The 21228-nt window shown below is 43.3% G+C and overlaps 2 protein-coding genes across 3 annotated transcripts; both read right to left on the reverse strand.

The window, feature by feature from the left end:
• Positions 1–4369: 4369 nt before the first annotated feature.
• LOC121645381 (zinc finger protein with KRAB and SCAN domains 8-like) lies at positions 4370–8720 on the reverse strand. 2 transcript variants are annotated; one of them, XM_041993813.1, is made up of 4 exons: positions 8456–8720; positions 7138–7316; positions 6927–7050; positions 4370–6033 (listed from the first exon to the last, which is right to left on the reverse strand). In XM_041993813.1, exons 1-4 carry the CDS (start codon positions 8625–8627, stop codon positions 5144–5146), a joined length of 1365 nt encoding a protein of 454 aa, XP_041849747.1. In that variant the 5' UTR covers positions 8628–8720; the 3' UTR covers positions 4370–5143. The 2 variants fall into 2 exon arrangements, with proteins under 2 accessions (XP_041849747.1, XP_041849738.1); XM_041993804.1 differs by having other exon boundaries at positions 6927–7316.
• Positions 8721–15461: 6741 nt separating this feature from the next.
• On the reverse strand, positions 15462–20710 carry LOC121645543 (interleukin-17C-like). Its single transcript, XM_041994036.1, has 2 exons — positions 20552–20710; positions 15462–16667 (listed from the first exon to the last, which is right to left on the reverse strand). Exons 1-2 carry the CDS (start codon positions 20668–20670, stop codon positions 16421–16423), a joined length of 366 nt encoding a protein of 121 aa, XP_041849970.1. The 5' UTR covers positions 20671–20710; the 3' UTR covers positions 15462–16420.
• Between the last annotated feature and the right edge of the window lie 518 nt (positions 20711–21228).

The raw sequence follows: 21228 nt of genomic DNA on the forward strand, positions 1-21228 counted from the left end.
CGATGATTCCCCACCATCCTTCCAGGTGTTAATAATGCGTTGGACGGTTCTTGTAGAAGAAATTTTATTGTGTTGCTCTTATGTATCACATTATTGAACATTGGTGCTACGGAGCCCTTTTTGTAACCTCTGTTATTGAACCTTCTTGCTACCTCAGAAGCAGCATCATCTCTGCATGTCAGTGGAAAACCACATCGTACCTAGAAGTGCAAACATGAGGTACACGCCTGCTTCTCTTCGCGTGTCAACGGGACACCAGCAGTGACTTTAAGACAACCATGAACAGATGCTCGTGGAATATTCCATTGTTTGTCTCCAAATGTCAAACCTTCGCCCCAGCTGGAGAAAGAAGGTCAACAGTCTGCCAGTCTTCAGAAGTCTTAGGGAAGCCGCCTCTCGCTCCAGCCAGGACAGCCTCGCTCAGGCTTTACTGACTCTGTGTGACTGCATCTCTCTTGTACACGATTCCATAAACATCTGTTCATTGATTCTTTACCAGACTCTTACTGATTAAAGAATTTCCACCACATTCTGAACCCAGTTCTAGTAGTTTCTGCTTCTCCTTAGATGCTTGATGCCGACAATCTGACCCTTCTTAAACAGACTAACATCTTTTCCACATGGTTGTTTAAGACTGAGAAGCTGCTCGTTGCATCAGTTGGGATTAACAAGCACTGATTTCAGTCAGGGTTGGTACAGTCAGTTAGGTGAGTTTACTGCTTGAGTTTCTGTCTTGGCTTCGGGTTTTTGTTTACATTGCTGGTGTGGGGCTCTGTCGTTAGCACCTTCTCTCTTCAACCAGTTGAGGCCGTGACGCGGGTCACACCCACTGTGTACTGCTCAGGGCGAAGCAGATAGAGGCGGTTTCAGCCGGTTGCAATCAAGCAAAGTGTGCTCAGCTGTGTCAGCTCCAGGTACTTCTCCACACATGGTACGCTGAAGCGTCAGCGAGGCGTCAGCCTTTGTGTCAGCCCACGTCGGGTTAAGACCACTGAGGGTAAAGACCTGCAAGTCCACCGAGCAAAGGCACGGGCCTAAACCTCCTCACAACTATATTAACGCACAATGTGCTTCAAACCCATCCCTGTCAGACATGGTACAGACCAAGACGTGTCACCCATAGACACCGCAATCCGCAAAACCTGTCCTTTCCAATGGCGTGCACATCAGTCACACCCTCTGTTACCTTTGGTCTCTGGAACTGTCAGTCTGCAGTTAACAAAACAGAATTTATCAGTTCATTGATAAATCTCTCAGACATTCAGGTCCTAGCCCTGACTGAAACCTGGATCCGTCCACAAAACACAGCTACACCAGCTGCCCTTTCTGTCAATGCAGAATTTACCCAAACACCTCGATCAGCTGGACGAGGAGGTGGAACAGGCATTCTTATTTCTAAAAAGTGGAACTTAACTTCTGTCCGTCCTATGGCTAACTGCTCATCACTTGAGTATCACCAGTAAAGGTCTCTACACCCATCACTGCATACATTCTGGTCATTTACCGCCCTCCGGGTGGCAGTATAGATGAGTTTGTCTCTGAAATGGACATGATTCTCTCTGACATTCCTGATGATGGCACACCACTAATCGTCATGGGAGACATGAACATTCACATTGGCAAACCCCAGCAACTGACTTTCTGGCTCTCATCTACTCTTTCAATCTCAAACTGGTTCAGACTCCTCCAACACACAAAGCTGGTAATACTCTTGACTTGGTGCTGACCAGAAACTGCTCCACAGCCGACCTGTCCGTCACCCCGCTGCATCTCTAAGACCACTTCCTGGTTAAATTCTCTGTCTTCCTTCCTCATGTCAATCAAGCAGCTCCAAAAATGGTGTCCTACCGCAGAAACTTGAGATCCCTCAGACCTACACAGCTGTCTGATGAGGTTTACTCTACCCTCCCTTCCCACTCAGACTTCTCCTTACTGTCTGTTAATGAGGCTACAGAAACACTCTGCTCCTCTCTCGCCTCCTCTCTGGACAAACTCTGTCCTCTGGTGTCAAAACCAGCCAGACAAAACCCTCCCAGTCCATGGCTCACAGAGGTTCTAAGGGATAACAGAGCCGGACTCAGGGCGGCTGAAAGAAAGTGGTGCAAATCAAAAGAACACACTGACTTGTCTGAGTACCAGCAAAAACTTGAAACTTTCACATCCAGCCTAAAGGCGGCCAAGATAACCTTTTATCAGAACAAGATCCACAATGCTCCCAACACACGACATGTTCATGGCGTTTAACTCTCTTCTATCTCCACCACCTGCTCAGCCTTCCACTGTGCTGACTGCAGAAATGTTTGCTTCCTACTTCACTGAAAAGGTCGCTACCATCAGTAACCAATTCACTGAGCCTGACCAACTCAGTCTTACCAAACCAGCTACTGGTGCCTCACTCTGCTCCTTCCCCTCTCTAAATGAGGACCAAGTCTCTAAACTTCTAGTCAGCTCAAAACCCAAGACCTGTCCTCTTGATCCTGTTCCCTCTGATATCCTGCAGAGCATTTTACCTACAATCAAAACTGCAGAAACCCATATTATCACCTCCTCTCTTAAATCCGGCGTCTTTCCTTCTGCCTTCAAGCAAGCTCAGGTTACCCTCTGCTGAAGAAACCCACACTCAACCCAGCCCAGGTTGAAAACTACCGGCCGGTCTCACTGCTTCCATTCATGTCTAAACTACTAGAACGTGCCGTCTTCAGTCAGGTCTCACAGTTCCTACAAGACAACAACCTGTTAGATCCATATCAGTCTGGCTATAGGCAAGGCCGCTCTACTGAAACTGCTCTCCTGTCAGTTACTGATTCCCTACGGGTTGCCAGATCCACTGGTCAATCCTCAGTCCTTATACTGCTGGACCTGTCTGCTGCCTTTGACACGGTCAACCATCATATACTGCTCTCCAAACTCTTGGAGCTTGGCATCTCAGGATCTGTCCTCTCGTGGTTTACATCCTACCTCACAGGGAGATCATTCAAAGTATCTTGGCGAGGGGGCGTGTCCAGATCACATGGGCTGACAACAGGGGTGCCTCAGGGCTCGGTGCTTGGCCCTCTTCTCTTTTCACTATACACCTCCTCACTCGGTGCAGTCATTAGCTCTCATGGTTTCTCCTACCACTGCTATGCAGATGACACTCAGCTTTTCCTTTCTTTCCCACCTGATGACACAACCGTCTCAATGCGAATATCAGCATGTTGCTGATATCTCCGCATGGATGAAGGATCGCCACCTTCAGCTAAATCTGTCCAAGACTGAGCTTATTGTCTTTCCAGCCAATCCTTCTTTACCGCCACAGATAAGTGTGCAGCTTGACTCTATCACGCTTGTGCCTACGTCTTCTACCAGGAATCTTGGTGTCATGGTAGACAACCAGCTGACATTTAAGGACCATGTTGCCTTGGTTGTTCGATCTTGCCGATTTGCTCTCTACAACATCAGGAGGATCAGACCCTACCTGACTGAACACACGGCCCAGCTCCTGGTCCAGGCTCTGGTCATTTCACGCATTGACTACTGCAACTCCTTACTGGCTGGCCTGCCTGCATGCTCAGTTAAACCTCTGCAGATGATCCAGAACGCAGCAGCACGTCTGGTCTTCAACCAGCCAAAAAGAGTTCATGTCACTCTGCTGCTAATCGCTCTCCACTGGCTTCCAGTTGCAGCACGCATCAAATTCAAAGCTCTGCTTCTGGCTTACAAAACAATAACCCAAACGGCTCCGGTCTACCTCCACTCCTTAATCCAGAGCTACACTCCCTCTCCACAGTTACGCTCTGCCAGTGAAAGACGCCTAGTGCTCCCACCACAAGGTGGCTCCACATCAGTAGCTAGACTCTTCTCCTCTGTTCTTCCCCGGTGGTGGAACCATCTACCAAAATCCGCAGAGTCCTTATCCACTTTTAAGAGCAAGCTAAAGACTCAGTTGTTTAAGGAGCATTTCCACATTTAGCTTAACTAAATGAGTTAGAAAGATTTGTCCAGCTTTTTGGCTCAACCAAGTACTGAAGAAGCTGTGTGCACTTATGACCAAGTTGATATTGTGTGATGAAATTGTGATCCTGTATTTAAATAAAATGACAAAAAAAAAAACAAAAACAATTATATGCACTGCACTAACACTACATGACAGCACCTGGGTCCAACTGGACTCAAAAGCGGTCTGACTATCACTTAATTATGACGTCCCATCTTGTTTGAATTCATGCTTGCGTTGTTCTTCCTCTCAAATGTAAGTCGCTTTGGATAAAAGCGTCTGCTAAATGACTGTAGAATGGAATAGAATAGAATAGAATTAACTAACTTGCAGTAGCTGAATAGGGCTGGACGATATGAACCAAACTTCATATATATCACCATCATTTTTTCAGTCAAGTAACCAGAGACAGTTCTGATTTACAGCCCTGAGGGCTAAATGCACTTTTATTAAAGATCGGCACGTGTGCATTAAAACAGCTGACTGAAACGAAAGTAAATTAAATGCTCTTAAAACAAAATGAATGAAAAATACTTTAAATGACCGTAAAAAACGTAAAAAGAAAATAGTTTTAAAGATATTCCTATATTCTACATCCTGTGTGAAAAAGTCTCGATATATCTGAACATCTGGACACGTTGCCCTGCCCTCCAGCTGCAGCCAGGATCCAGCAGGAGGCCCCACCTGTCTGCTGAGTTACCCCCAGGCGGCAACTTTATTGTGGCCAAGCAGCATATGAACAACACAGTAAATGCAGCTCTTGGCAAACAAATGAAAAAACAGCCAAAGTGAGACTACATCACCTGGAGAAACAGTGAAACAGACTTGAGATGAAAGAACAGTAGAAACGATAAACGAAGTTCACACAAACATTCAGATTTATTCTACTGTCTTTTAGTGCGACTCAAAATGCTGTAAAAGTGCACGTAATTTCAAAATACTTGCAAACATGAAAAAGAAATGAAGATAAATAAAAGCAAAAATCATTTTTTAAAAACGCTGATTTGCCAGGAGCACTGGAACGTTTCTACACTTCACTCAGCATCAGCTACGCCGTAACCGACCGCACGCAGACGCCGCGCGAGTATGAAGCCGCCTTTACGTCTTCCTTCCAAACGGTTCAGGACTGCAGCTCATTGAGTTGTAGTGTGCTGGCACGACTTCCCACTAGGAATGAAGTGTCATATCTGTGCATGAATATAACTTCTCATGTGCATGAGTTGTCATATGTGACTTTAGACTTCTATGGCTACGGAAACTTTGTCCACATGCTTTACAAGGGTACGGCTTCTCACCTGTGTGGATTCGTGCATGCCTTCGAAGTGTCACCATTTGAGAAAATCTCTTTCCACATGTTTTACAAAGGTATGGCTTCTCACCGGTGTGGATTTTCATGTGAGTTGTCAGATTTCCACTATGTCTGAAACATTTTCCACATATAGAACAAGAAAAAGGCTTCTCGCCTGTGTGGATCTTCATGTGAGCTGTCAGATTACCGCTGTACCGGAAACGCTTTCCACATACGGAACAAGAAAAAGGCTTCTCACCTGTGTGGGTTCTCATGTGACCCAACAAACCGGCGCTACATCTGAAAGCTTTCTGACATGTTTGACATGAATATGGCTTCTCACCTGTGTGCACTCCATAATGTGCCCTTAGTTTTGAGATATTCTTAAAGATTTTTTCACAAACGCCACATTTTACAGTCCCACACCCGGAGTCAGCATAACATTTACTCTGACTGGTCACACTGGGGTTGGCGTGATCCTTCATCTCCGCTCCTCTAGTTGGTTCAGCGCTTTCATTCCTGCTTCCTTCCTGAGAGGACTGAGCCGGGAGCTGGTCCCTGCCTGATTCTGGTTCACTGTGGTCACTTTCTGCAGAAGTCACTAGAAGGGGATTAATCCCCTGCTTCAGCATGAACTGCTCTTCTTCCAGCCTGGTGCAGAGCTCCTCCTCTTCCTCTTTAACATGTGATGGTTGCATTGCCTCCTGGTCCATACTGGGGGGCTGACTGGAATGAAACTTTCCCTTATAGACATATTGCAGTGGGAGATCTGGAAGGAAAAGGGACATAAAAAGATCCGTTTAGCTTTTAGTTTAAACTGCTCAGGTTCAGCAGATACATGAGTGAACCTTAAAGTATGAAAGGTCCAGTTACCCCTGATGCTCTGCTCACTGAGGGCGTTTATTCAAAGGTGCCTTTCAAGACACCAAACAATGAAATCACAGAGACAGAAAACATGAAACAGAAATCTAAATCTCCTGCTTGCCAGGATGCCGAGGTGTAGAGAAGGTGAAGATGAAGAGAGGAGGATCTGAGGGAGCAGGGTTTCATCCACATAGCAGTGGAAATGCATTTAAGGAAGATACAGCCAACGAAAAGAGGTAAATTATAAAGAGGTGCCAGTATCGATCCCTGAGGAACTATGGTAACGGCGGAGGACAGAGTATTTCAGTTAGTCTGTTCCAGTGAGAACTGTCCTCATAGAATTAGTTAAGAAGCCTTTTAAAGAAGCAGATGATCAGCAGGCAGACATGTCACCATTACCATCACCAGCATGTGTGGAACTAACCCAGCGGCTGCACACTGAATCCAGGGGTGCGCTCTAGTTTCATTCCTACTGGTTTCTCCAGTCCAGCTGTTACTGGCGCTACGTGGTCCAGCTGTTTATCCTACTTGTTCTGCATGAATGTTTCTCACCTATGTGGGTTGCTGCCTGCCTTATAGGTACTGTTTTTAAAGGTATATCTCATCTCTGGTAGTTGTCATGTAGACAAACAAAGTCAGTTTATATTTCAAAGCTTTCTTTCTTTGTCTTTTTTTGTACAACAATATGGTTTATTCCTCCATATTATTTTGATAATGAAGTATTGCAACATATATGTAATATAATCTGTAATGCAATATTCAAGGCTTTTACACAGACTTCTTATTTCTATATTTTACCTTTATCAGTATTACGTTGACTCTCCAACATGGAAACGTTGCCTTCTTTGCTACTGCAGCTTCCGTTTATATGCTGTCCCTTCATTGCTTCATCTTCGTACCCATTTCCGCTCTGATCTTGGTTCTTAATTAAAGGAAAGAGGAGTTGGTTGCTCTGTGGTTCTGATTTACTGTAGCTACTTTCCTCATGGGTGGGAGTAACCAGGGCTACCATCAAGGTATCAGCATACTGCTTTAGTACAAACTGGTCCTCTCCCTGACTGGTGCAGGGTTCCTCCTCTTCCTCTTTAATGTGGGGGGGTTCTTCTTCTGTGCTGGGGTTCTTCTCCTGGCTGCAGAGCAGCTGGTTAGAGGGAGTTTCCTCCTTACAGAGGTAATGCTGTGGGAGGTCTAAAGGGGGCGAGGGCCACAAGAAAAAAGTTCAACTAGTCAAACATAAATATAGCAGAGAAAAGAAACAATTTTAATAATTAACAGGATCGACATAATATGAGGGTTAAACTTAAAATGTGCAAGTTAGACAAATAAGCTTAATGTACAAATGTGGGAGATTTAAATTCTAACAATGTCATTACTATAAATGTATCAGCTGCCTAGAATGACGTCAAGAGCGTCATATACAGTTTGACACTTCCTTTCTAGGGTTTTACATATTGGGGTATTTAATATATATTTTTTTTTTATATATATGTATATATAATATATATAGGACTAGATGACCAGAGTCTTTGGATCATAGAGCACTGCTAGGTTTATATTCTCTGAACATATAACAGATGTATTCTGGGCCTAAACCATTCTGGGATTTGTAAATGATCAGAAGGTTTTAAAATCTATTCTGTGACTGACTGGAAGCCAGTGTAAAGATTTCAAAACTGGTGTGATGTGTTCAGATCAGATGAGCACACACACATATACAGTATATATATATATATATATATATATATATATATATATATATATATATATATATATATACACACACACACACACACACATATACATATATATATATATATATATATATATATATATACACATATATACATATACATATATATATATATATATATACATATATACATATATATATATATATATATATATATATATATATATATACACATATATATTAACCCTAACAAAGTTAACACTAAATATTTGTACCATCGGCTCGTTCTGTTGATACAATACAGTAAAAATGGGCGGATCATAAAAACTTGCGAATGGTGATTAATCATTTTGAAATGATTTTAAATTTGTGATTAACCTGTTTAAAACAATTATGATTTAACATACCTTTATATATATATATATATATATATATATATATATATATATATATATTTAAAAGACAAGAGGAGACGGATTTATCTGAATCAACAACACATTATGCATCAAATATACTAAATACAATTCCAAGCATGTCACATTAAACTGTGGAGACTGCAGATTTTCTGTCAGTCTGCTTTTTTAAGCTTTATTCCAGGTAAATGTGCGCGCACTGCAGACCAGCAGGTGTTACGTACCTATCCTGCGCAGGTGTATGTGAGGCTTCCAGCTGGCTTCCAGCAGGCGGCGCTGGCGGACCATCTCTTCTTCGTACTGAACGATGGTTTTTTCAAACTCGGTGAATATTTCTTCAGCAGCAGCCGTTAGTCGCGCGCTGATAAACGCTCTCAGGTGCTGAACTGAAGCCATTGTTGCTGAAATATGCAGCTGAGAGACCGAAACACGACCGGATTCCAGCTGTATCCACACAACAGCAGAGCTGTCCGCGAGCGGCTTGTTTACTTCCGGCGGCCGTCACACTGTCAACTTCCGGTGTTGTTCTAGGAAACAGCGCCCTCTATCAAGCATTAATGGAACAACTCATTTTAAAATAAGAATAAAAAATATAATAAAATATTTATTATAAAAAACTATTTTAAATTATATTTAAATTATAATAATTATTATAAATGTTATTTTATAAATAATAATATTAACTTTATTAACGATATTTCAGGACTTGGCTGCTGCTTAACCTTCTTAATTACTACCCAAAGCTGTTTTTCCACAGAGTAGGCTTCTGGTTTAGGTTTTGTTCATGAAATAATGCTAATGTGTAAAATGCGACCCGGTGACCAGGTGGGCGTGTGTGAGATGTCAGGTGTTTTTTTGAGGGTGTATTTGCCTTATAAAAAAAAAAGTTCTGTAGTGAGTGAAGATGCAAAATAATCCAATCATTGATCATTTTTAACTGAATTATTGTTCAGTTATCTGGTCCAGCACATCAAATGAAATATGACAAAATCGAGCAGCACGTGTAATTCCTTAAATGTAATTACAGGACAACTGTTATTACAGTGCATAACAATTTACTGGTTAAAGACAGGTTATTTTACTCACTACTCACTTTTATTAAGCGTATCTCTGTAACAAAAACACAGTGATACTACAGAAAAACCTTAATTTCAGTATAAACATACATGGTACAGTACTAGACACACAGCTGGAAAAATTTTTAGATTACCTAAAGCCAAAACTAATTCAGTCAAAAAGGTTGTTTTTTATAGAGGAGCATCTGAGTGAAATCATTTAGCACATTATCAAGAGTAGATGGCGTTACTGAGGTAAACGTATTGCATGTACATGTTCATAGAGTTAGATTGTGTTTAACAAAACGACCACAGGAAGAACAGCTGCAGCTGGTTGCTGCTCGCTAATGGGGATCCAAATAAAGAAGAAGAAAGCTGAGCGAAGTGCTGTAGAAAAGGATAAAAAGAAAGAAAGATTTCAGATGATGGATGGATGGACTCATGGACAGATTCAGGTCTTCATCCCTCAGAACTTGTGATGCCATGAAACAGTTTGTGGTGCATCATGTGTAGAAACCCAGATTTCACTGAGCAGATTCATCTTGCTCTTCACAGGTCCAGCTGTTCCTTTTCCAGCTTCCAGCCTCCCTCTCTTCCTCAGTGAACAGTCTCCCATCACTGCAGCACTGATATGTTCACCACAAAAACCAAACCTCCATTCTCCTGGTCTCAGACCCGTCCGGTGGGTTTACATCCAGACTGTTGTGGGAGAACATAAACAGGCTGATTCAGATCTCATCAGCATCCTATTCCTCCGGAGGACTAAAGGAAAAGTGGAGTTGCGTTTAAGAAGAAACCTGTTTCACACGCAGCTCAGTGAACATCACCTCTTCCTACAACCACTTCTCAGGACCCAGACTCCACTCATTTTATGCTGCGATCACACTTTGCTGAAAATGCTGAAGCATTTTGAGGCTTGACTGAACAAGTGATCTGGCTGCTGCTGAGAGGATGCTGCGGTGCATGCTGTCGTTCCAGATACAAACACTAGATGGAGCTAAAGTTCCACAGAGTCCTGTTCGCTTTTCACTCAAGAACCCCTTTTTATTTTCACTGGTCTGCAACAGAACATCTGTCTCTGGGCCTCTTTAAAAACAAATATACAACCACATGTAGCTCAGGAAAACCAAGCTAGCTTTCAGCTTCTTATTGAAACATTTTCTTTGGTCCATCAGAGCTACAATGCAGTTCTGGATGATGAATTCAGACAAGATCAGCGGTCCAGAGATTCCCTCTTTGAATGATGCTGCATCTGATGATCTCAGGAGTGGGGTGCCAGGATGGCTTTTTAATTTTGCTGTTACACTCAACAGTCATGTAGTTAAACATGAAACAGGTAAACCTGAACCACAGCTGCTGTTTAGGGGCTTGATAAGAGCAGGATGTCACTTTAACTATGGAATTTCTGATTTCCTCTGTTCTAAGACTCACCTACATGAAGATCCACCTCTGCCATCAGCCAGGTGCAGCACAATTATTTCTAACCATGACCAAACGTCTCCAATCAGAAAGACCACACACCAAACAAAGAACAAGATGGAAGACAATCACTCTCCAAGGTTTCCTGGAGATTAACCCAAAACCTCTGCAGAGTCCCGAATCCCTTTGATTAGTCTCCGTTGGTAATAATGTAATTCACTGAAGTTACCTGAGTATTCAACAAGGAAAAGCAACAGTGTGTGGAGTTTTTAGTTTTTCCCCCAGTGTTTGGAAATTCCAAGTTCCTGGTTCCATCAGATGGAGTAAACAACACATGCATCTAGTATCGCATAGGATACACAAATTTATTATTAATTCTTTTTAACTGTTTATACATACAATGCGCTCTCCATCCACATCTCCATCAGGTCCACCTTCTAGTACCGGGTCGTCCTCTCCATCAGGTCCACCTTCTAGTACCGGGTCGTCCTCTCCATCGGGTCCACCTTCTAGTACCGGGTCGTCCTCTTCATCGGGTCCACCTTCTAGTACCGGGTCGTCCTCTTCATCGGGTCCACCTTCTAGTACCGGGTCGTCCTCTTCATCGGGTCCACCTTCTAGTACCGGGTCGTCCTCTTCATCGGGTCCACCTTCTAGTACCGGGTCGTCCTCTTCATCGGGTCCACCTTCTAGTACCGGGTCGTCCTCTCCATCGGGTCCACCTTCTAGTACCGGGTCGTCCTCTCCATCGGGTCCACCTTCTAGTACCGGGTCGTCCTCTTCATCGGGTCCACCTTCTAGTACCGGGTCGTCCTCTTCATCGGGTCCACCTTCTAGTACCGGGTCTTCCTCTTCATCGGGTCCACCTTCTAGTACCGGGTCGTCCTCTTCATCGGGTCCACCTTCTGGCACCGGGTCGTCCTCTTCATCGGGTCCACCTTCTAGTACCGGGTCGTCCTCTTCATCAGGTCCACCTTCTAGTACCGGGTCGTCCTCTTCATCGGGTCCACCTTCTAGTACCGGGTCGTCCTCTTCATCAGGTCCGCCTTCTAGTACCGGGTCGGACCTTTTTAATCCTGGTGTGATAGATGAAGCAGGTGGTGGAAACCTTCCTCAGAGGTTTTCTCCATATTGACATGACAGCATCACACAGTTGCTGCAGGTTTGTCGGCTGCATCCATGATGAGAATCTCCCGTTCCACCACATCCCAAAGCTGCTCTACTGGACTGAGATCTGGTGGCTGTGGAGGCCGTTGGAGTCCAGTGAACTCTTCGTCATGTTCTAGAAAGCAGGTGGAGATGATCTGAGCTTTGTGACATGGTGCATTATCCTGCTGGAAGTAGCATCAGAAGATGCTCCACTGTGGTCATAAAGGGATGGACATGGTCAGCAACAATACTCAGGTAGGCTGTGCTGGTTAAACCAGGACACGTTGGTACTAAGGGGCCCAAAGTGGACCAAGAAAATCTCCCCCCACCATCACACCAGCAGCAGCCTGAAGCATTGATCCAAGGCAGGATGGATCCATGTTTTCATGATGTTTCCAGCAGATTCTGAGCCGAGCATCTGAATGTGGAGCTGAAATGGAGACTCATCAGACCAGCAACGTTTCTCCATCTTCTATTGTCCAGTGTTGGTGAGTGTGTGTGAATTGTAGCCTCAGTTTCCTGTTCTTAGCTGGCAGGAGGCACCCGGTGTGTCTTCTGCTGCATCCTGGTCCAGACACCTGCTGTTCTGGATGTTTTCTCTTCTTCAGACCATCTCTGGAAACCCTGGAGATGGTTGTGGGTGGAAATCCCAGTAAATACTCAGACCAGCAACCATGCCACATTCAAAGTCTCTTAAATCCTCTTTCTTGCTCATCCTGATGCTCAGCTTGAACTTCAGCAGGTCTACACGACTGAGGCGATGCAACAAATAAAACTCATAAAAACTCATCATGAACGAAGGACTTTTAGTAGAATCACAGAATGGAAATTCTGTCATTTCAAATCATTTAAAGAAATAAAAACTAAAACCAGAGGTGATGTGTTAGGTGTCGTCCTGGTCTGATGATGATGATGATGATGTGAACAGGGTGATGAAGAGGACTGTTTAGATCCAGCGGAACACTGAGTTTTACATTTGTGGTTCAGATGCTTGTTTTGTGGTGAATTATCTTATATAACAGCGTGGTGCAGAATAACTAAACATGGACAAGCTCACACGTGCATTCAAAGGCTGAAATGAAGTTCACCTGTACAGGTGGATATGTCTGTTTGTCAGGTATTTATCTGCTATTGATCATATACTCAGACCGACAACCATGCCACGTTCAAAGTCTCTTAAATCTGCTTTCTTCCTCATCCTGATGCTCAGCTTGAACTTCAACACGTCTACATGCTGCCCTGTGATTGGCTGATGGGATATTTGTGTTACGGGAAGCTGAACAGGTGGAGCTGATGAGGTGTGCGTTTTCACTTTAGGTTGCATTTTCGTTGGATTGGAGTTGTTTGTATTTACTCATTTTAATTGCTGAATGTTTATTTATTTTGTATGTGGTGTTTTATTTTTGACCCCATTACACACAAAGTGGCTCTAAGTTATAGATGAATGTACTTGTACTCGGAGGGTAGTGAAATTACTGCAGATAAGTAAATAAAAAGGGTCATTCATGCATCACAGCCGAGGAGCTTTTACTGACTTTGTTTACAAGTAAAAAGTGAGATTTTTTCTCAGCCATCTTTGCTTTTAGGTGAGCACTACATCCCATCTGCAGGGGAGACCAGAAAAGATGGAACAAGGCAGCTGAGTTTTTTAAAACATTTATTTTGAGTTAATAGTTGTAAAGGCTTCCATCGACAGAGCCGGAGTGTTTGACTTCACATCTCATAGTTCACTTATTTTCAAACTGTGAGGAGGATGAGGGGTTGTATTAAACACAAAGCTCACCAGATCACCTCCTTCAGTGCAACGATCCACGATCAGTTTAAATATTTTAACATTCACAGGAGTCTTCACAATAAATACATAAAGAATTACAAATATAAAAATAAACATTTACAGTAAAATAACCACATATTCTTTAAAAAACTCTGTGTGATGAAGCTGAGTCACCAGATTCCTCTGATCTGTGTAGACTTCTACAGAATGTGCACATGCCAAATGCCGTCCCTGTTAAAGGAACGGTCCAACACTTTTCATGAAGTAAAACTTGAAAACTCAGCTCCTTCTGATGCCACCGAAGGATCACAAGACACTTTTCTCTACGTCTTCTCATAAAATCCTTAGTTTGATACACTTTTTTTTAACTTCATGAGCAACCTCCATCAGTTTGAAGACCTGGAAGAACCAAAAACTACTAGGGTGTTTTCCAAAGATCAAGAGCACGTTCTCCACTCTGGTCTACAATGAGCTGGCTGACCACCACTAACTGCTGAGGAGGATGCGACGTCACGTGAACACAGGAAACAGATTGCAATAGAAATATGACTGATGCTACTCAAGCTAACACAATCAATCTGTAGTTTCTACGCATTCATGTTTTAGACCAGTTCATGTTGCGTCTACATTCTGAAACCAGGAATCTGGCTTGTAGTCAAGTGTTTTAACTGTTTATCTTAGTGTTATAAGTCAAGTAAAGAAGCAGAGCTCCACTTCTTTTTCTGCTTGTGTTGGCTAACAGTTTCCAGTCCTCATGCAGAGCTAAGCTAAGCTAAACTAATCTAAGCTAAGCTAAGCTAAGCTAATCTAAGGTAAGCCAATCTAAGCTAAGCTAATCTAAGCTAAGCTAATCTAAGCTAAGTTAAACTAAGCTAAGCTAAGCTACTCATCATAGCTGTGATGAGGTAACAATCTAATTTCCCTTAATGTCAAACTAGTATATTACTTTCTGAGTAAATATGGCTTTAGTCATATTTCAGATTGTTCAAAACACTGTTTATCTATAAAAAAAAAGTTAACAAGTGCAAAAGCATCTTAAAATAGTCTCGCCATCTCTGCGTTAGCTGTTTGATGACACACTTACTTTATAAAGGTTTTTGACCCACACAGATCATCTGAACCCTAAAAAGAGGTTTTGGGTTAATGTGTTTTATTGAAAGTTCAGTTTTTTTTTTACCAGCTTGTGCCTGCATGTCCTGTCTCCTGTTTCCAGACCTGCAGGTTGATAACTAATTCTTCATCTTTAAATAACACTTTTATCAACATTTAAATGGTTATAAAACATTAAAAAATACTCAGTTGTTAGCTAAAAAAAAGTACATAGGTGCATACAACATTTATAGTTTTAAGGTAATTATGGATGAACCAGCTTGTTTCTTTACTGGACCAAACACTGAAGCAAAACTGTGATTCAGCGTTTGTGGAGCAGAGCAGCATATAAGAGGAATGTTTGTTATGTAGACTGAAGAACAACTGAAGGAATGTAGATTAGCTTTTTCTCTTCAGTTTTAGTCTAAACGCCACCATCAGCAGCACATTTCAGTCCCTCCAGGATTTCACTGCGGTATGTTGTGATTGTTGCAACCTAAAATGCCTGATTTTGTGAAACGTTGTTTTAGTGTTTTTCTTCTTGCAAAAGTACCTGAAATTTATGTAAAATTTTGGTTTTTCTATGTCATTCATTTTCTGTACCGCTTAGTCCAATTCAGGGTCGCAGGGGGCTGGAGTCTATCCCAGCATTTAGCAGGTGAGAGGCAGGTGCACCTGGACAGGTCGCCAGTCCATCGCAGGGTTGACACAGAGGGACAAACAACCACTCTCTCCTGGGGAGAATTTAGAGCGACCAGTTAACCTAACATCGTGTCTTTGGATGGTGGGAGGAAGCCGGAGAACCCGGAGAGAACCCACGCTACATTGGAAGAAGAACAGAGCTGTTGCAGCAAACACCACCATGCAGCCCTGTTGTATGCAGACATGTTGTATGTCCACATTCTTTATTGAAATAACCGGGAGAGAACGTCACTGTTCAGCAGAATGATCTAGAAGCTGCAACTACTGTTCAAACAGCAGCACAAGGAAAGCCAGCCACCCAACTTCTGCATCCAGCAATGGGCCTTTAGGGGACTGTGGTCTCTGTACGAGGTGGCCGCTCAACCAGCGAAGCGAAATCATCCCTGAACACCGACGGCAGATGCAACACACATCTGCAGGCTACTAACCAGAAAGATGGAAGAAACTTTGACGAGGTAGTGTATGTTAACGTGGAGACGTGCTGACATCTGTCAAAGATGCACGAAAGAGGTGACGAATTTGCGAGGATGTTGAGCAATCACAACATCAGGAGGTCCTGGAAGGACTGATATTTATAAGCTGACCTGCGTGACGTTTCACGGTGACAGAGCCCCCTGCTGGCGGTAATAATACCAGCAGCGTAGGTCAGGAGATGTAAAGCTTCAGACTGTTTAAGATGGGGAGACTTTAGTCTTTAAGGTAGATAATGCAGGTAACTGTGACACACCAACGGCCCTGCCAACATGCAGCTGTACGTTAGCAGGTACGCTGTTGGCAGGTAATGTTACCTGCTGGATCTGCATAGATTTTTACAGCAACTTCCTCATGGTTGTTGGGGCTCTATGATCTACTCCAGCATCCATTAAAACCTTTCTTAGATCTGCAGCCTCCTGAAAGCCCTATTTGGATAAAATATGCTTCACAAACAATCATAAGCTAGTGATATGTGGTGATGCAAAGAGCAATAAATCACATGGGTGCAAACGAGAACAGAGCAGTTTCTACTTGTGACTGCTGGTGTAGCCGGGCCTTACACAAGTGCAACCAACAGGGACGCTGATGAAGTACTTTCTGACCACATATTTGTCTGGATTCTGTGGGCACTTCTTCCTCCACAGGACCATCATCTGACCACACACCGGCACCGAGTTGTAGTCCATGTTGTTGCTCTGGTCGGTGACGCAGCCCTGACAAAGACACCTGGCGATGCTGATATCGGTTGGAAACCTGCCCACGTCTCGGTCGATGCTGAAACCAGACAATCAGACAGGAGATCAGCAAACTCACGAGGCAAACATGGCAGGAATACATCCAGAAGTCCATCTGTGACTAATCAAGATCCAGCCCTGCATCAGGTTTCATTACACCTCATCTCACACAAAAGTACTTTTTTTTTTTTTTAAATACTTTGGATGAATAATTATTCTGTTGTTTGTTCTATAAAGCTTCACTTCTGCAGCTGTAAGCTGAAGCATTTCTTACAGAGGAGCTACTTTTACCAGAGTAAAGTCAGAAGTAGGAAGATGCTACAAATGGTGAGAGTAGTCGAGTATTTCTACTTCTCGGATTTCACCACAAGCTCCTCATTCTGAAATTTTACTATCTAATAATCAAAGTTCAATCCGAAATAAATTAGTGTGTAAAAATGGATTCACAAAGGCAAAAACCTTGATGAACCTTTTCCCCCACAAGTGTGTGAAGGAGCGCAAACACAGGTCCTTCCTACCTGCAGCAGTTAGACTGGAAACCAGCACTGCTCCCAGCACACACACAACATCAAGACAGCCTTATTATATTATTACTGTAAATAATGAACATTTTCCTCTCTCTCTTCAATCTATCCCAGGCTGGCTGTTCATCTCAAGCTCGGGTCCTCCATGATCACAGTGTCCGGTTGGTTGGCCATGTTGTTGGTCTGTATCTGGAAGTCCTACAGGATCTTAGCCCTCTCATTCTCCACCACCTTGGGAGGTGTTTCCATTGTGACCTAGGGGTCTCCAGTCCATGTTCTGCACAGATGTTTCTGTACACCATGCCGGCTACTTGGTTACAGAGTTCCATGTTTTCTTTGCCTGCCAGTATCTCTCACCCTCTGTGAGGTGCTGGATGGTTTCAGGGGCCTCTTTGCACAGCCTGTACCTGGAATCCTCCCTGGTGTGTTAGACCTGGGGTCCTCCCTGGTGTGGTAGACCTGGGGTCCTCCCTGGTGTGTTAGACCTGGGGTCCTGCCTGGTGTGGTAGACCTGGGGTCCTGCCTGGTGTGGTAGACCTGGGGTCCTCCCTGGTGTGTTAGACCTGGGGTCCTGCCTGGTGTGGTAGACCTGGGGTCCTGCCTGGTGTGGTAGATCTGGACCTCCACTGCCCTCTCTAGCCACCAGTAGGACTTGTTCATCTCCACCCCCTCAGCTCTCTCTCGGTGGTACATCCCATGCAGGGCTTGTCCTCCATGATGGTTCCTCTGTTTCATTCTCCTCCAGGTTCCATTGCCTGAGACGTTGTTATTCGTTATTCCCTGGTATAATCCCAGGAGTGAACCATCCAGCAATGAGGGATACGATGATATAACAGTGACAAGAACAAATAACATGTCATATCACACAAATAAGTGAATTAAAATAAGGAAGTTTCATGAAAATAAAATCTCCACTTTGTGCTGAAGTCCACATTTACAATAATTCTGGATGGTCTCTGAAGACCCTCTACACCATTAAAACGGTGCACAGTGGTTTAGTCCACACCTGCACCGGTAGCCGATGAGTGATCGGACACCACAGCAGGCAGGAAAAGTCATATCTGTCTACCAGAAGAGGAAATAAAGGAGAGGAAATGAAGAGAGAAGCAGCTGCTTCCTGGTTTCTGAGAGAAGAGGTGAGCAGCTCACCTGGACTAACAGTCTGAGCTGATATCAGCTGCACGTTTAAGAGCAACACGATTAATTAGGACCAGAAATTCATCAAAGTTATTACCACTAATTATTTTACTCAGAGACGTCGCCGTAACGACAGTTTGACTTGGTATGGATATTTCATCCCTTTCCCAGAGATCAACCAGGACATGCTTTCCTGGAATCTCAGGATCGGGAAGATGCTGCTGCCATCGCTCTGCCTGAAAACCTGAAGGCAACAGACCCAAAAACCATCATGTTAACACCACGTTATCTTCTTTTATTTCACTGGGAGTTTAAACTGATCATAAATATAGAGAATATCCCAAATGAAAGGCCATAATGAAGGATGAATAAGGCAGAGTCTGGCCATTATGACCTACCGTCGGTGCAGATGAGTCAGATTTAATGTTTTATAATGAACTATTTTATCTTGAAAATGGCTTTTTGTAATAACAATAATAAAATAAATATTATTTAATTCATTGCACCACCAGAAAGATGTTCATCCTGCATGTTTTATAGACACGCTGTAGAAGATCACAGACAGCAGCTTCAATACAAAACATGACTCAGCGACATTTTACTGGAGATTAAATTCCAACATTTTTTTCAGCATATTTGTTGGAGCACATTTCCAACAATCACTAATAAATATATTTTTCTGCAAATATAAATAAATATGATCAAAGTCTGCTTGAATTTTATTATGCTGGTTTTTCAAAGCGAACCTCCAAATTCACGTGAGATCGAAACAACATAATCTGACTGCATTTACCACAATAACCTCATATTCAACTGGAAGCTTTTTATTTGAATCCATTTTAATTTATACATTAGATTAGATTAGAAACTGTCAGCAGAAGCAGTCGTTTCAGCAAAGGGAAGCAGGTGGAACTTATTGGTGCTCATTACATAAATGCAGCAGGTCTTTATGCTAGAAAATGTGACCTGAATAATGAGGGGCCTGGGCCCCAGAGCAACCCCTTTGTCTAGCAGCACCCCTGCTGAAAGGTCTCGTTCCAGCCACAGACCTCCGTGTATTTATTTGGAATTTTATGTGACAGACGAACACACAGAAAATGATTCATGGTTTTCAACTACTTTCCAACAAATAAAGATGTGAGTGTGGCTCATATTCAGCCTCCCAGGTCAGTCCTTCCGAGGACAACCTTTGTTTTTCTCTACCAGCACTGCATCTGTGGACCAGTCGGACTGTCGGTTGGATTCGGGTCTGGACTTTGACTGGGTCATCCGTTCCACTGCATCCCCAGCTGGATGTGAACCTCCGTCCCCGTCTCAAGTCTTCTGCAGCCTCTAACTGGTTTCCGTCCAGGTTTGCAGTTGTTTCATGTTCTTCCCATTTTCAGATGAAGGACTGAACGTGGCTCTGAGATGTTCGGCCTTGTTTTACAACCTAAATCTGCTGCAAACTCCACACCTGTCAGGGGCGTCTCTTGCTTTTCATCATGCTGTTTATACACTGATCATGTCTAACCAACCGCTGAAGCCTTCCAAGAACAGCTGGATTTATTCTGAGCATGAATCCCACACAGGTGGGCTCTGGCTAACGACCAGGTGGCTTCTGATGTCAGCTGCATTTTATTTAGTGCTTCTTCAGGAGTTCAGAATACAAATGGACATCACACTGTCCTCATTTTTATTTGTAAAAGAAATTAGAAAACTATAACTAAAATACATTTAAGTTTGTGGTTGGAACGGGACAAAATGTGGGAAAGTTCATGAAAACATCTTTAACACACTGTATATAAACTACTTACATTTCCCTGAATTTAGCTACCTCGCTCTTAAAGCGCACCTGCTTTATGGCTGATTCAGAGTTTTATTTCAACATAAATAAAAAGGAAATAAAACCAAAGAAACAAACACAATGAAATGCCTTGAAAAACAGAAGTTTATATAATATAATAGTAAATATAATAGTAGAGCTATGCTGTAATAATAATAACTGTACTTAAAGCTGCTCTGTTGTACTTTACTTTTAAATACTGTATTTACTTTCAACTTCCCAGAATGGATAAATAAAGTATTCTTCATTAATTCACTATAATAATAATGATGATAATAATAATAATAATAATAATAATAATAATAATAATAATAATAATAATTATAATAATAATTAGCTGTAACATAAATGTCCCCTTTGAACTGAAACTGATTTATTATTGTTCTTGTTCCTTGTTCTCAGTCAGGGGTTTTGTCCCTTTCCGGGATCCGTACTCACCAATATTCCCACGGTGACAGGGACCGGAGGTTCGTCTCGTTCTTTTCTCCTTTCAGCACATCATCGACCGCCTGTTCGCACGTGTCCCTGCTCTCCTTCAGCTGATCGCACGTGCGCATCCCCTCCACCTGGTTGGAGGTCACTCTGTTATACCTGTTCTGTAACTTCTCCTCGCGCCGTCTCAGCTCATTCTCACTGATGCACCTGGACCCGTCCCCGGTCCAATGGGAGCTGTCCTCGTGCGCGCCCAGGTGAGCCGCATCCCGGCACGGTTTGGGCCGGTGTGCGCCGGCGCGGGTGGAGAGGAGCAGCATGGCGCAGAGGCTGATCTGCAAAGAGCCACAAACAGACGTGAGAGAGACGCCGTGCCGAGCCAAACCGGTCCAGGTCTAAACCACATTTACCATTTGTAGGCGGATCCGAGTCATCCTGAGGCCGGACAGGTGGGAGAGTGGCCGGCCGCTCCATTGGAGCGTTTATATACCGTTAGAACTGCAGGTCCGAGCACCGTCTCCGGCGTTTCTATGGGAATATCCCCGAAAACAAACTTCCTCAATCTGGGTGACGTAGGATAAACTGCCCCTCCCCCGTGACGTCATCGTGACTCTGTTCTGCCACTGAAGCTGAGTTGATGATTTGCCTCCATCAGCCTTACATCCCAAGGGTTGAAATGAACT

Source organism: Melanotaenia boesemani, chromosome 1 (genome assembly GCF_017639745.1).
Source record: "Melanotaenia boesemani isolate fMelBoe1 chromosome 1, fMelBoe1.pri, whole genome shotgun sequence".
Classification (NCBI taxonomy): domain Eukaryota; kingdom Metazoa; phylum Chordata; class Actinopteri; order Atheriniformes; family Melanotaeniidae; genus Melanotaenia; species Melanotaenia boesemani.